Consider the following 16,129-nt stretch of genomic DNA (forward strand, 5'->3'; position numbering starts at 1 on the left):
AAAGTCTCGGGCACCGCTGCGGAGCCTTTCGGGTATACAATGTGACTGTCACGTGGGGGCAAGAAATTCTGACAGTAAGCTTCCCTTCCGGGCAAGTAGAGCATTTGGACTATCCATTTCCACAATCCTCCCTTGTTCCATAACAACAACGCGGTCGTGGTGCAGAATTGTTTCCAGTCCAATAGGTCCATACGCAACCGTGATCACTGAAGAATTGGCAAACTGGTTCTTGACAACACTATGGATTATGCGCAATGTGGTGAAGTCGACGCCTGAGACAACTCCATCAAAAATCACGATTTTCTTCTTCTGTAGTATCGCACGAGCGAGAGACAACAACAGCAGCCGAGAATTGGAGAAGTTCACAGACTGTGTCATCATGTAGTCTAGCCCCCCAGGCAGTCCTTTCACATATTCTTTCATTGTCACGGTATCCAAAACGTTCCACAACTCTTCGTCTTCATGTTTCTCTTCCGGGTCAAGGTTTTTTCGTATTGAAGCCGTAAAAATGAATGGTGTTTGCTGAAGTGTGCAGAAAGCTTTCCTCGCTTCTCGGAGATTAATCGTTGCTAGTGAAATATCATCGACCCATACCTCCTGTTGGGATCCTTTTGACAGAAGCATAAGTTTAGAAGCAAAGGAGATCGTCTTTGCGTTTTTTTGGCCTATGATACAAACTTTCTCTCTTGGCTCAATGCTTAAAGACAACGTTTCAAATGATACCCGTCGACGACCGTAGGTGTGAGACAATAAGGAATCGCTGACACACACGGCGCCCTCCTTCGGCCAATCTTCGGGTAGCTTCGTGTCATTCTGGTGACTAGACTCGGAGCGCATGTCATGGAAACTCATCAATCGGGCCGCTGAAGTCATGTCCTGTTCTATGTTTTTGACGAGAAATGGAATAATAGCAATTCCTACAACAAGCTGTCTGACAAATGTCAACGACAGAGCGACAAAAGCTGAAAAAGAAAAAATTCGTTCCTGGTCAGCCAGCACTATGTATGTTGGTAAATGCTTCAAAGAAGTTAGTTACTCAATACCGTACCTTCAAGCCCTAGCTGGGGTAAGCTGGTTTTGCCTCAACGATTCCCTTCAATTTTTCCCGGACAAAAACCAAAAGTAACTTAGTCACATCTGACGAAATGTTTGCAAATAAGCTGGAGAATTAGCTACAAATGCTTCGGTTCCAGAGGAGAGGGGGGGGGCAACAGTTCTTCAGTGTAACCCCATCTAATATCTCCTTAATACCACTAAAATATTCCTGACGGAAGGCGGTCATATCTACCGGGTTCCATTAGAGTCCGTTAACTTTCAGAAGTCAAGTTGGGATGCAAGTTAAACATTCGACGTAGTCATTTAGGAGTTATTTAGTTTCATTTATCAGTCAATCATGACTTACACTTACTGTTGTTGCTTGTGAAGATGACTACCACAGTGGCAACACACATGGTCAATGACATCACAGCTAAATGTCTCACTGCCAACCATTGTTCCGCCGCTGACCGCATGCATACTGCCGTCATGTGCTGATTTTGCAATCTGGATAATCAGAAAGTTTTACGAGTTAGCAATACGGCACACGGTACGATCGCAAACCTCTTGGAGATCTGTGAAAATGCGTCGAGATATCCAGAAGAAAATGGGACGGTCCACGCCCGACAAGAGGCCTAATTTCGAGGAAACGAGGCGCGGAGAGAACAGGAGTGCGAGACAATGGGACTTCACTGTACGGATTTGTTTAAAAGAAACATGCTGGGTGGGGGTCTTATGATTTTGGTTTTGTTACGATAAAATTTATCTGATCCTCCCCTAAGGTTCTGTAGTATTTTAATGACGGCAGTCAATTTTTTCTTCTCCCCTGTTCACACTCTGTTAGTGACGACCGATTCTACCCTCCGTCCCCCCCTGAAAGCCATGTGATCTCCCCGCAAATCCTCCGACCTCCCTTCCCCTCCCTAGGCAATAATCCATTACTGTTCCCTGACTGAAACGTTTGTCCGACTGAAGTAAAATGAATTCCGAAATGATAGACAGGATATCCTCAATTACATGGAGGTAGGTCGTGACATCAATAACAAAACTTACCTGAAAAACTCTTTCATGAAGTAGCTTTCCTTTTGAGAGGCTCGAATGGTGACCGCACCCATCATAGTATCCGAAAAATATATCATCAGGGGCGTTAAGGTGTTGTTTTCATTATCTCTGGCCTGTCGCTCCAACCAGAGATATTTTTTCCCAACCACAAATGAGATAAGAGATGCGGGTATGAAAGCAAACACCGTCCACGGAGCTACTAGCGTGATCATAACAGCCACTGCAGCATGTTCTACCACCGACTGTGCCAACTGCAGAATGTCGGAGGGGAGCTTCTCGTCCAAACATTCTACATCTTTAGAAAATACTCTTAGGAAAGCATCCTTCTCTTCGTTTTCAAAATGTTGGACTGATGTCTTAAGCAGTGTAGAAATAGCTCTGTCGTGGATGCGCATGGACGATCGAAGGCCACACAAGAGCAGAAACAGAGCTCTAAGAAGAAGCAGTATGACATAGGCTCCCACAACTATTGCAGACAAACTGAAGTGGTGGTAGTGGTAATCACGAGATAGATCTGCAATTCGTGCAAACCATATTCCAAGACCTGCGAGGACGACTGAAAGAGGAAAACAACGTTATCGAATACAGCTTTCAGCATATAAATATTGTGGATTATTTATCATTTTAAGGTAGGGTTCGAAGCAGATATTTCTGAATAGACATTCCTTACCTCCTGGAGTTAATGTTAACAGGAAACCTACAACTGACAGTGATGGAAGCCATCCTGTTTGCCTCGCATATCTCAGATAGATAGAAAATCCTTCAGCATCTCGATCAGTGATATTTTTGACGCTTGGTTCCCTCAAACTCGCGGAAAGGATTCCACCAGACAAGGATTGTTGGACCACTCCACTGTTTTCTCTCTCATGGATAGTGTCTGTCCTCAGCCACGTGAGATTTTCACCAGACTCCCGAATGTTATCGAGTGATCCCTCTCTGATAATAAGGCCATCAACCATCAGCAACACACGTGGACACCTCTCGAGGAAACTTGCTCTACCCGTCACCACGACACGCAGACGAGACGAGAGAAAACTTAGGATGCAATCATCGAAGACCTGATTGGCTACTGAGATGCTTACGTGACTAAGAGGATTATCCATTAGGACGATGGACGCTGATGAGTAAGATGCGCGTGCTACGTTTATGAGTTCCTGCTGACTAAGTGCTAGTTTGTAACCACCATGGCCAATTTTAGTCATATCACCATCCGGTAAACACTGCATGGCTTCATTCAGTTTACAAGCTCTTAAAACAGCTGAATAGCTTTCTTTGATGTAAGGTTCCCCGAAAACAATGTTTTCCCGAACAGTTCCTGAAAATATCCATGGCTTTTGGCCAACGTAGGCGAGGTCACCATGTTGGACTATACGCCCCCTTGAAAGTGGAACTTCTTTCAGTATAGCCTCACAGAACAGTGAAGTAACGGCCCCTTCCTTAGGGGGCCCTGTGAGTGCGACAAGTTGTGCACCTTCGCAGTTAAAAGTGACGAAGTTTAGATCAATATCCACCAACTCACATTCGCGTTCGCAGCAAACTCCAATCAAAGAAAGACTCGGAGGTTTGTCGGAGGGAGGGACCTCACTCGTACGACTTGCTACGTTTTCGTAAAACGATGACAACGGAAAGTCTATTAGGAGAAAACTCTCTATTCTATCGAGCAGGCCAAGTGTTCTTACAAGGACATCTGTTCCTCTGGCAAAAGATTCACCGCATGAAGACTCGAGTATGTACATTACTAATATGATCAAGAATACGTTCTCGTGGGTGAGTTCTTTTCCACTCATCATTAATGTTACTATGGAAACTAAAGAGGCTATGATGGGAACGGCTTGTTGAACGGATACAAATGCACCAAGAGCCAGCGTTTTATTCCTGATGAAAGGCAGCTCTTTCCTGGAAAGAAAAACACGTATATTAAGAATAAAATTAAGAAAACAAGTAAGTAAGGAGGATCTGTTCGGTTGCTTAATTAGCTTTTGCCTGTGGACTCAACATGTCACTGAGACATTAACAGTTTGCCTTACCGATTGACTGACCAGAGGCTGGTTGACAGATAACTCAGTTTAAAAGTTACCGGATTGGTTGACTTAATGACCGACTCATTTACTGACTGACTGACTGATCAATTGACTGAATGACTGACTGACTTACTGCCTGACTGATAGACTTACTGACTGACGAAGATACTGACTGACGAAGATACTGACTGACTGACATGCTGACTGACTGACTGACCATCCGACTAATTGTAAATGGAAAGTATCCGTGACACAAACCTGCGACTATTCCCGAGCAGTTTCTCAAACACTTCTTCCCACACGTTCATTTTTATAACTCTTATACCACAAATAACCTCGCTCAACAGGGCGATCCGCTGGTCACTGAAAAACGCAGTGCCGAGGTGCATTTTTTTGTACACTTTCCCCACCCCACAGCGTAAAAATGTACAGAACATGATGTAGGAAACTCCCAACAGAACCTCCCAGCCAACCATCACAAGCAATAACAAGACATAATCAGTAGCTCGACAGGCGCGGTGAAGAGGAATGGTACCGAATAGACACATGAACCAATAGAATCCAAATCTTTGGATATCAAGTTAACCACGTGACTACTCGTATAATGAACAAGAGAAGTTTTCTTGAGGCGCATAACCTGAAAAGCAAAGTTGTAGTTAGTTTAGAATCTTTCAGGTCTTGATTTGATCTATTATCAAAATGGATACAAAATGATCAGTTAAAAAGTATACCGATCTTTCTACCGATTCACCGAGTGAACACATCCGGAGAGTAAGAGGAAGAAAGAAAAGTTTATAAATCAGAAGCATTCGCGTGTTTGTATAAGGATTACCTTATCAAATACCAAACCATCCAGACCAGATTTTACCGACCCACTTGTCATTTCAGCAGAGTAAGAGTAATGACTCCGCACCAGACCCTCAACCGAGACAGACAGCCATAGCCAGTGAGTGCGGCCCAATACCACGGTACAGGCGAAACGAACAATGGGTCTGAGGTGAACACAAACGAGAACATGGTTGGTTGTAGAATACGTGCACAAAGAATGGAGATCTGAAGCAAGAACAGTTGAGTGAAACCCTCAATTTTCAGAAAAGAGAGGACGACTTTCCACAAACGAGGCGCTTTGTCCCGCGCTTGTGCTGATCGCGCGTGTTTCATCCATATGTCACGCAGGTCTCTCCAGTTCCAGAAAGTCGAGCGTTGCCCGGGAACGAGCCTATCAACTGATTCCTGGGCACTATTCAATCTTCCCAGTACCCAGCTGAACGTCACACGTGACCAAAATGATAGTTCTTCTGGGGCATCTTTCTTGTTTCCCTGTGGTACCTCCATAGGGACCTTGTTATAAGAGTACTGAGGTGTGGCATTGAACATAGCGCCTTTTTTAACATCGGAATCTGGAAAAAAAATCCCATTAAGAGCTCGTTGGTATAACCAAAACAATGATTTGATTTTTAGTACTTTCAATTAGGCGAAGAGCTTATAATTCACAAAAGAAAATCCTTCGATCAATCAACATATGAGACAAGACTGACGAAGCGGCATGAATTTTCAATACAATAAAGGAGTAAACTTCTAAAGAAACTGTGTTGCTGCGTCGGTGGGAGAGTATAAAAAGGTTATTTGGTATTATCAAACGAGCTAATAACGTAAGGTGGCCACCTCAAAGGGTTTCAAAGCAGACATTTCTGTGTTAGCCCTTCGTCAGAGCGAATCATTCGCCAATTTACGTTACCAACTAAGTTGGTAACAGCACATTACCTTGCTTCAGACTCCATTGTCATAACAATGCATGGTGCTATGGTCTGCTGATCAAAAACAACAATGCTTTTTTTTCCAAGATCAATCTTCGAAGATCTACCCTATATATATGTATATATATATATATATATATATATACACAAATTTAGAAGAGAAATCCATTTTCTCACTTTTAATTAATAGAAGACCGATAATAAATGACTATCCGACAGCCGCGAGGAAAAATTCCTGATGTTTGACTTAACTTATGGCTTGTCGTTAGACAAATGGACCATGACAAAAACTGTAGATTCTTCGTTTATGTAAATTCTTCTGTAAAGGAGCAACATGATTAGTCCCACTCTATCTTTTCCAGTATAGCAAAGAAAGAGAGGTTTCAAGGTTGCAAAGAGAATGCAGAAACATTTGCTATTAAAACGGTAAAAATCTAATGATTGTATTCTAAGCGTTTTAAGTTAAACGTCGCTGAAAGTGGTATGTGTGTCGATGACCTTGCAGTCGGGAGAAAAATTTTGCCATCTTAAAATGTTGATGCTAGATATTGATGGCGGTTTGAAGCTTACCCAGTGCACTAAATCGCTGGAAGTTTTGAACGAAATTTTTGTTTCATGCGATTTTTAGAGTGAAATTTTTGCCTTTTAGTTCTAAGCTTTTCATTGTTGGGGATAAAATGAAGACGCATTTATAAGTCATAGGGAACTAAATTACCTCAGAGATGAATTCCAATGGGGTCAAGTCTAGTCCATCGTGGTACTCAAAAAGGTATTTCTGATCAGTGTATTTGTTAGGATGACAACTGCGATAGCGTCCAGTACTCAAAACTAAGAGGTTCTCTAAAAAATCTTCACACGCTTCAGTCCTGCACGAAACATGACAAAGAGAATAACTTGGAAATCCCTCGGGTAACCTTCTAAGCTTTTCGCTCAATTGGCATGGTCCATCTGGCTTCTGTGAGCTCTTCAGTTGGCCACTCAGTTAAAAAGGACTGATTAAAAGAGACGGATTGCAAATACGCTTAAATAGTTTGGCAGACAAAGATGCTTTCTAAAAGTTTTGTTTAATCATCGCAAAGTCTGTGGGGTTTTGCAGAATTTGCTGAAGGTTAATTACAATTCAAGCTGTCAGCTCAATATAATAGCTGTAGAATAGGACGCTGCATTTCCCTTTTAGTCAATGCGTCAATTGTGTTGGGTTTGTACTACCTGTAAGAATGCTCTCCGCCTGGGAAATGGTAAGTAAGAAGTTGATAAACTCTTCTACGGTAAGCTTTACCTTCCCCCTGCGATCAGCTACAAATTCCTGCGCCCACTCTCCGATTCACCTCATTTTTTAATATTATCCCCAACCCCACCTTCCGTTACGTCACCTGCGCTAGTTAAGCCATTTTAAAGAGCGCGTTACTCAATTTTTGTTTAAAAATCCCCACCAAAGTTTGTTCTTTCCTCTCTCTCTCACCGCGTGCACCTCGGAGCTCATTTTTAAGGTCTCACAAGACGCGCAAATCTTTCTCGGGGAAGGCGGGGGAAAGGCTGGATCAACCTGCCATTACCTGTTTTTTTGGCACATGCGAAAGACCGATCCGATTTGAACAATAAATTACTTCTACATAAAATATAACCCTCAATTTTTAAGGAATGAAGGTGGTTTTAAATTTCTGCCGGGAATGATACAGTTAAATGTTTAACACCTTGGAAAAAACATGTATATGAAAAATTCCAATAATTAAACAATACATAGAAGTTAAAAAAAAAACTATCCCTTTGCGAAGAATTTAAAAAGGACCTCAACGATGGTTGCATGTTTTAGACTGCATTTAATACAGCGATGAAATCTACAGTTATAAAATAAACCCCTCAAACAACACTGAATTACATGTATTTCAATCAGATATTCCTAAAACCTGCAAGGAATAAAAAAATTAACTAATCTCACATTAAACTGTAATAATTTTCAACCATACAGATCATATTCCATACTTGTATCAATTTCATAATTTTATCAGACAAATGGAACTAAAACAATTTGTAAAATTATGCAAAAAAAGTAATTATGATTTGGTAGGAAGTTCATTTCCTGCATATTACTGCATCCAATTTCCCAATTCACATCATAAATTAATCAAGACCGCTCTTTGATATTGCCTAGGAAATCACTGTGTAATAACTAATAAATAATTAAAAATTCCTATAATTCCATGCATTTAAACAATTATTGATAACATCAAGCTTTGAGTTTCCATTAAGATTTTCTTCATAAAAATGCATGGATTTACCATAATTAACATGCTATAACAGAAAGCCCCCTTAGTGCCATATTGTTACAGTTAAAATGTAATGTAATACAAAATGTTTGCACAAAACATTTTAAGGATTCCAGAAGGATCACTATGAGTATTACCTGGTAAAGCAATTATGAAAAAAGTAACAAAAATTATTTTCCATTTTGGATCCAAATGGCATTTTCAAATTTGTGGATCATTTTTGGAACAACTAAGTGTGTCCTTTTTGTTGGTAAATACGACTTTTTTTTTCATTCTTACAATTACATCAACCACTGATATTAGTGTTAGTATTAAAATGATAATATGAATGAGTGATATCTAAAATGTATGTATTAACTAACAGGCTATTGAAGTTCTTAGCACTGATCAGCTTTCTGGGACAAAACCAAACACTTCAACTCTGGCACAAAGGAAATCTTGGGTCTCAGGAGTTGTTCATTGCCAAATGTCTCAGTTGGACCACTGTGTCCCCGACAAAGCTCATTATCTAACCATATGGCATTATCACCCCTGAAAAATAACAGTGCTTGGTTTAAGGTTATAAAAAGAAACAACAAACAAACCAACAAGAAAATTCAGTCTGGTATATCAGACAAGCACCACATAATTTTTCTACATCTGCTTTAAACTCTTTGCCCATACCACTTTAGCTGACTTACCCGTCCCTAGTCCTAAAACAATTGTCATTACTCACCCTCCCCCAATCATGAGAAACATTTGTCATCTCCAGCCAATAAACAAATCCTTGGTACCTGGGCCCTCCTTCTGTAGTCCTGTCCATAAATATCTAACAGAGCCTGGGACTCTCCCAGGCCTAAAGACAAAACTTTCCCCAGTAACCAAAATATGATAAGAGTTTCTGGGGCCCCTGTGGTTCTCTCACTCACATCTGGATGTGACCAACAACCTCCAATGATCTGTGGCTGATAATAAAACACAAATTAATAATAAGCCCAATTGACATCAAGAGAATGTTTGATCTGCTACAGAAACCACATAAATGCCTTCAGAAAGGATTCCATTTCACAGGTAGAAATAAATCTGTAATTGGCTCCGGATGATTTAGGCCATTAAAATGAAGGCATCACAGGAGGCATTATAGCCCAAAGAACAATAAAGTGATCCAGATTTATGCACTTTTCATCACAGTTGATGATTTAACACAAAACTTGACATCTCACCTCACCAACAGATGATTTGACTAGAAGAACTGTCTCGTCATCACCTTCACACTTGTTGTATAAAGTTCTTATACTGAAATAAAATAAAACTCTAATTCACAAATTCAATACCTAAAGAGAGGAGGAATCTTTTGAAATATATCACCTAAAAATTGACAGAAAATAATCTTCATTAAACTCTGTATAAGTTAATCTGTGCCTATGACTCCTATATACAACAAAAGAGTTCAGCTTTATGGTATTACACAATACCTGCATCCATCAGTGTCTGTGGTGAACAAGCAAATAGGTCTCTTAATGCGTAACCTGTCTGGTAGCCATGATGACAGTAACTCCCACTGTAAACAAACAGATTAAAGGAATAAGAAATCTTTACCCAGAGAGCCCTGAGGGTTTTCAGGAGGTCCTAAAGAGGAAAAATTAGATATTAGTCACTTTTAACATATAAAGGGTTAATTAGCAGCAATATTAACCTCTTGTAATGATAGCAAGTTGGAACCTTTAACTGCAAACACAGTCAGGGTCTGAACTGGTGCCCAGGTCTGCTGAGGAACATCCAACAATCTGTTCTCCAATAAAGTTATATTTTTACTTTTCAGTCTTTCCAGCTGTTTCCTTGAGAGACCTCGAATTCTGAAAGCTGCCTGTAAAAAGACAAAAAAGACAATAAGAAATAAAATTGGGTGAGTAAAAACAAACATTCAAGCTTAGAGAGATAACAGTATCATTTTGGACAGCTCAAGAGAAGGTTGTCCTGAGCTGTCCACTTCTCCATACAAAATCACTAACCTGAAGAAGCTTGTATCCCCTCAAAGGCATAAGTGATGCAAACTGTTTAAACAGATCCTCTAGGTTTCCATTTTCTGATACTTCTGCTTTAAAATGAAAAAGATCTGATCCATTGCAAAGCCATAACTCTAACAACACCCAGCACTTTTTGTGCAATGATTAACTACAAAAGGGCAATGAATATCTCATTAAAAAATCCTCATACCTTTATTAATTTGCATCAATATAATCAATAACTCAAAGTACCTTCTTGTTCAATAAACTTTGCAAACTGACTGAATACAATCAAACCAACACGCACAAAAACTTTGGGTCCTTGGACAACAAAACTATCAACAATGTAGACCTAAAAAAAGACAAAAAAAATTACACTGAACTAAGTGCTCATAAAAAGACAAATTATTTTATTTAAACTTATTGATGTCATGCAGAAACTTTGACAAAAACAAAACCCTGCACCTACCAGTGTCCAAAAATCAATGTAATGGAACATCCAGATAAGCCAATCAGGAATAAGAATAGTGTTTTTACGCAACTGTTCTCCCTTTGCTGTTTCAATAAATTCCTTGATCTGTTTGTAAGATGGCATCTGTGTTCATAGAATCAACAACAAAAAAAAAAAACAGGAACAATCACAAATTGTTATGTAGTAGTTTAAACTAGAATTATTTCAAACTGATTTGATTTTTTTTCCTTTGTTTAAGGATTATTGTAATGTATATGAAGCAAAGGAAAAGACTAGGACAGCATTTCTCCCTATAATATTAATACTATATCAAGCAGACAAGTAATGAGAATAATGAAAAATATCAATTAAGGGATTATTAGTTGATTCAATACCAAATTCTCCCACCCTAAATCATAAGAATTGTATGGCAGACAGTAAGGAGTATCACTAATGAGATCTTGGGAGAGAAAGGGTTAAAAACAATTCAATCTAAACTTCATTTTAAACTATTCATTTTCAACCCTAGGCAATACACAAACAGTACCATTAACCCTTCAACCCCTAAGAGTGACTAGCATCTAATTTCTCCCAACAATATCACCACTAAATCACACATTAATGTCATGAGAATAATGGAAATGATCACCAACTAAAGAAACTCTTGATTGCTAGAGAAATTCTCCTTGTCAGCATATTAGTAAATGTGCAGAGAACAGTGTGGAGAATATGCATACTGGTGTTAGGGTGTGAAGGGCTAAAACCATATAAAAATCTAAAGAAAATAATTTGTACCAATCTCAACACAAAATTTTTCACATAGTTTTCAAATATTTAAAAAATCATCCAATGGCCTGGTGCAAAAGTTTTAGCAATACCCATTGACAAATCAACTTACAAAATAAGACTTCAAAGAATCTTGAAATGTCTTTGCCATCACAGCAAAGGCCCTCTGACTTTGGTCCAACATAGAGCGGTGAGAATTCACTAAAGCAGACATACAAGTATAACAAAGATTTTCCTCCATGAAATGAAGGAAAAGAGATGTTAATGGTGGAACCAAAGGAGCAAATTGGATATCAGGGTGCATGTGAGACAAGATATAAAGGACTTTTAGACAGGTCTTCTCTCCATCTGGTGATAATAGGTATGAAGGAACATTTCTGTTGCCACTAAAAATTGTTGAAGGTATACTGGAGGGTACTTGAATACCTGCAAAACAGTGGTTACATCATCAATCAATCAGTCAGTCTCAAGACAATGATCTTAAAGTCACATACAGAGACTTTGCTCCTTATAAAATAATGCTGAAAATGTCATCCTTTTACATTTGGTATGGTTGAGATAAAGTTTGCAAAGGTAGGTTAACCATACCCTATCCCTATGTCAGTCGGTCAGTCAATCAGCCAGACAGTCAGTCTGTCAGCCAGCCAGACAGTAAGTTAGGCAGCCAAACAGTCAGGCAGGCAGCCAGACAGACAGTCAGGCAACCTGACAGTCAGCCAGTCAGTCAATGAAACAACCAAAATTTTTGTGTCAGTCAGTATACAAAAGTTCAAACAAAGAAAGTCTTTGTAAGTGAATTTGACAAACATCACAAGTCTCAAGGTTGAAGATATAAAGAAAAAGACCTTGAAATCTACAGAAAGATCAGTCTTATCTACATGTAGGATGCCTGCTTGCATGCAAGAGGTCAAAATTATGTTTCTCCACTGTGACTCTGAACATGTCTCTGGTTACTGCTGCTTTTTTTTTTTGTTGATCCTGCCCACAATCATTAATTTTCACTGTAACACAGTAATGTTGAGACAATGACTGATAGCTCACCTATGTCATCAATCATTTCTTCATAATAGTGAGGAGAGTTAAAAATGATGTCAGCTCCACCGCTAGAATCCTTCCACAGTTCAGATCTGAGTTTGGGAAGGACACCTTGTCTAACTAGTTTCTTCAACTGCATGGTTTCCTCGTGCTCTGGATGCTGTATCCACATTTGTAAGGCTTCTTTAAATTCATCCTCAGAATATCTTGCTTTTGGTAAGTAGAGTTTGGAGACAGAAGTTCTCGAATCTTGTCTAGATGTTTTTCTCGATCTTGATAATTTTCTGGATCCTTTGGACGTTTTGGAGTCCTCTCTGTGCAGTTTTATATCTGAAGAAGAACTCTCTACCCAGTGCGAGAAGAACGTACCGCTTATCTCGATTAATTCCATTATTTACACGCAGCTATACGGCTGATGTCTACTGATTAACAAGTGCTCACAAGGAGTAACTGAAGCATTTAGAACCATCAGTTGTACACGCGTCTTTCACGATACACACAACACGCTTCTGCAGTCCAAATCATGAGATCGCTTTTTGATAAATCAAGATATATTTAGAACCCTGTCTTCGAAATCAATGCCGTCAATCGCTTCTCACTAATTCCGTGTAATTTCTTATTTCATCATACTTCTCGGAACGACTGTGCACGATAGAGGTAATCAAAGGTCACGATGATTAAATATCTAGTTTCTTCACAGATGACGTGACATGTAACATTAGAAACGGGAAAAAATGAGGAAAACCTTTAACTTAAAGACCATCGGACAAAGTCTGTTATGTTCTCCATGTTGACACGGGTATTTTTAGTTTGGATTAACCAAATATGGAACCTTCGGTCCCAGTCTTAGTTAACGTGGTACTTCTTTCACTGTCGCTACCATTCTTGATTAGCTGAAACCTTCACTTGAGGTTGAAATCGAAGTAATTATGGATGTTCCAACGTTGATGCATAACCTAAAGGAGGAAGTAACTTGTTCTGTATGTATGCAGTTATATACAGATCCCAAACAGCTGCCTTGTCTACATACATTTTGCCTACAATGTCTTAACAATGTTGCTCGAACAAGCAAACGAAATGGCATGATAAGATGTCCTCTTTGCCAACGTGAAGTAGCTGTGCCTGATTGTGGTACAATGGAGTCTTTACCAGACTGTTTTTATCAAAAAAATCTTCTGGATATTTTGGCCATCAAGAAGTGCGGCAATGCTAAAGTGACTTGCGGTAACTGTGGTGAGAAAAACGAGAAAGTGTCTTATTGCTTCCATTGTGGGGAGTTTTGGTGCAGTGTTTGTCTAAGTGGGCATAATATCATTCGTGCGAACAAGGATCATCGTGTTCTCTCATTAAAGGATTTCGAAGACAAAGACTTCGAAGATGTTCTTAAACGACCGGCTTTCTGCTTGAAGGAACTCCACGAGCGACAAGTGCTGAAATTTTTCTGTAAAATGTGCAACGTCCCCGTTTGTCAAACTTGTGTCATAGTCGACCATGTCGGTCATAATGTTGAACATTTGGAGTTAACGGCGAAAGCTGCCAAGGAAAACATCATGATTCAATTAGACTTGGCTAAAAGTGCTGGTAAAACTCACACATACCTCAAAGAAGAGATGAACGAAATAGAAAATTGCACTAAAGCCACCGTTGAAAAAATAAGAAATACAACCCAGTCAATTATTGGAAAACTTCAACAGTTTGAGCAAAAACTCACTTCAGAAGTTGAAGATAAGGGCAAGGCAGCACTTGAAAAACTTTCAGTAAGAAGTACAGCATATCAGGCACAGTTGACCAAATATGAAGAAACCATATCACAGATTGAACACTTGGTTAACAGAGGTACTGCAGCAGAAGTCGTGCAGTTGCAATCCCATGTCAGTAAGTCCCTTCATGAATTGAAGATTGAACCCCCATGTAGAAATGAAGGTGAGGAAAGGTTAATTTTGGACTTCATTCCAAACCACTCTTTTCTTGAAAAGATTGATGATCTTGGAAGTACAGCACTGGGTACTCTGTCATGTAGTGCAACTGTGGCAAGTAAGTGTACTGTAACTGCAAAACGTACAGCTATGGTTGGTGAAGAGACAAAGATTGAGATTGTCTCAAGGAATTCACGTGGGGATCAGTGTTACAGCTCAAATGACAGCATTTCCTCAAAATTTTCCCTTGTGGAAACAAACTGTTCACATGACTTTGTGTGGGAAACAGACTGTTCACGTGACTTTGTGTGGAAAACAGTGGATGAGAAGAATGGAAAGTATATAATTTCCTTTTACAGTAATTTGTTGGGAAAGGTCAGGGCTCAGTTCACAATAAATGGAGAACCTATAAAGCAGACTTTACTTCTTAACATAAAGGGGAGAACTTATGCATCTGTGGATGTGATTCATTCAGACTTTTATAACCCATGGGGAGTTGCTGTTAATACCTCAGATGACATTTACGTTACTGACTTGAACAATAAAAAAGTGAAGATTTTGAGAGATCATGAGCCTTTTTCAAGAACCTTTGCATGTGATGTGTTTTATTCTCCTTCTGGAATCTGCACTGATTCTTCAGGAAGGATCTATGTCACAGACAGAGGTTTAAACAGAATACTTCTGTTCAATTCCAAACATGAATTATGCAAAAAGATTGGAGATGAGGGAGGACTGAAAGAACCACGTGGGATATCACTAGATCCTGAGGGAAACATTATTATCTGCAATTCAGGAAAAAGTTGTGTCCAACTGCTTTCCTCTGAAGGGGACCTTCTCCTAACCTATGATGGTAGAGCTTGTGGACTTCAATTACCATTTGACTGCACTTTCCATGAAAACAATGTATATGTGTCTGATTTCAAAGGCCATAGTATCAAAGTTTTTAATGACGTTGGAGAGTTTTTATTTCAATTTGGTGAAGAGGGATCTGGGAATGGCCAGTTTAAATCACCAACAGGACTAGCAGTGGACAAAGCAGGAAATCTCTTAGTTTGTGATGACTACAACCACAGAGTGCAAGTTTTTACCAAAGATGGAAGGTTCCTATCAAAGTTTGGATGTTATGGAAATGAAATGGGACAGCTGAATAAGCCAACGGGCTTGGCAGTCTGTCGGAATGGTGACATTGTTGTTGCAGAATTTGGAAATAATCGTCTCCAATATTTTAGAAACTAGCTGGTTCTCTGGATGGAAATATTCCTAGCAAGGTCTTCATGCTAAATTTCTTAAAAGATTCAATAATTGTGACTTCAATGTTTAATGAGCTAATTCTAATAATCACAAGTCATGCTGGTAACTTGCCATTGTCCCAAATAGAAAATTCTAATCACTCAACAGATATATTACAATTGCAACTATACTCGGTGAATTTTTTTTCAGTGGAGTTTTGCTCAGAAGCAAATGGAATGGTGTTTCTGTATTTTGAAAAAAATCTGGATAAAACCAGAGTTAAAAGCTTATTCCAGTCACATTTAGTAAATTTACATCTACCACTTTTTCTTTTGATCTTGTTTCGAGGTTTGTCTCTTATGATTGTCTGAATGAAATCTATAAACTATGCTGTAAAATCACCCCATGAAGAATTCTTTGGGCTAGTTTGCCTCAGATAGTATTATACTAAAGCCAAAGGAAACACCAGAATTAATCTGCATACTTTTAGCATTTCACACTTTTGAGTTTTAAAAATATTCCGAATTTGCTTCTGTTTCCCAGATAAAGCATTACAAAGTAGCTGTGGAGTTACTTATATTTAC

At 39.2% G+C, this 16,129-nt stretch overlaps 3 protein-coding genes across 3 annotated transcripts; 1 reads left to right on the forward strand and 2 right to left on the reverse strand.

Annotated features, from left to right (window-relative positions):
• Positions 1-48: 48 nt before the first annotated feature.
• On the reverse strand, positions 49-4,507 carry LOC131785430 (ATP-binding cassette sub-family C member 4-like). Its single transcript, XM_066173093.1, has 5 exons — positions 4,377-4,507; positions 2,768-3,993; positions 2,089-2,653; positions 1,409-1,542; positions 49-962 (listed from the first exon to the last, which is right to left on the reverse strand). Exons 1-5 carry the CDS (start codon positions 4,505-4,507, stop codon positions 49-51), a joined length of 2,970 nt encoding a protein of 989 aa, XP_066029190.1.
• A 4,513-nt stretch (positions 4,508-9,020) lies between these two features.
• Positions 9,021-12,800, reverse strand: LOC131785461 (TBC1 domain family member 24; the record flags this gene model as incomplete). The annotated part of the gene is made up of 9 exons (XM_059102345.2): positions 12,406-12,800; positions 11,477-11,790; positions 10,597-10,722; positions 10,380-10,479; positions 10,134-10,219; positions 9,818-9,988; positions 9,597-9,682; positions 9,345-9,417; positions 9,021-9,080 (listed from the first exon to the last, which is right to left on the reverse strand). Coding segments are annotated over exons 1-9 (1,401 nt in total), but the record flags the coding sequence as incomplete, so codon positions are not given.
• Positions 12,801-13,179: 379 nt separating this feature from the next.
• Positions 13,180-16,055, forward strand: LOC131785460 (E3 ubiquitin-protein ligase TRIM71-like). The gene has a single exon (XM_059102344.2). It carries the CDS (start codon positions 13,329-13,331, stop codon positions 15,549-15,551), a length of 2,223 nt encoding a protein of 740 aa, XP_058958327.2. The 5' UTR covers positions 13,180-13,328; the 3' UTR covers positions 15,552-16,055.
• Positions 16,056-16,129: the final 74 nt, after the last annotated feature.

The sequence above is a fragment of the Pocillopora verrucosa genome, chromosome 1 (assembly GCF_036669915.1).
Source record: "Pocillopora verrucosa isolate sample1 chromosome 1, ASM3666991v2, whole genome shotgun sequence".
In the NCBI taxonomy this organism is placed as follows: Eukaryota; Metazoa; Cnidaria; class Anthozoa; order Scleractinia; family Pocilloporidae; genus Pocillopora; species Pocillopora verrucosa.

Coding starts and splice junctions, on each gene's coding strand:
- LOC131785430 (XM_066173093.1), bottom strand. CDS start 4,507: ATGCACCTCGGCACTGCGTTTTTCAGTGACCAGCGGATCGCCCTGTTG. Junction 2,654..2,767: donor GTTAACATTAACTCCAGGAG/GTAAGGAATGTC, acceptor TTCCTCTTTCAG/TCGTCCTCGCAGGTCTTGGA. Junction 963..1,408: donor CATCTTCACAAGCAACAACA/GTAAGTGTAAGT, acceptor TTTCTTTTTCAG/CTTTTGTCGCTCTGTCGTTG.
- LOC131785460 (XM_059102344.2), top strand. CDS start 13,329: ATGGATGTTCCAACGTTGATGCATAACCTAAAGGAGGAAGTAACTTGT.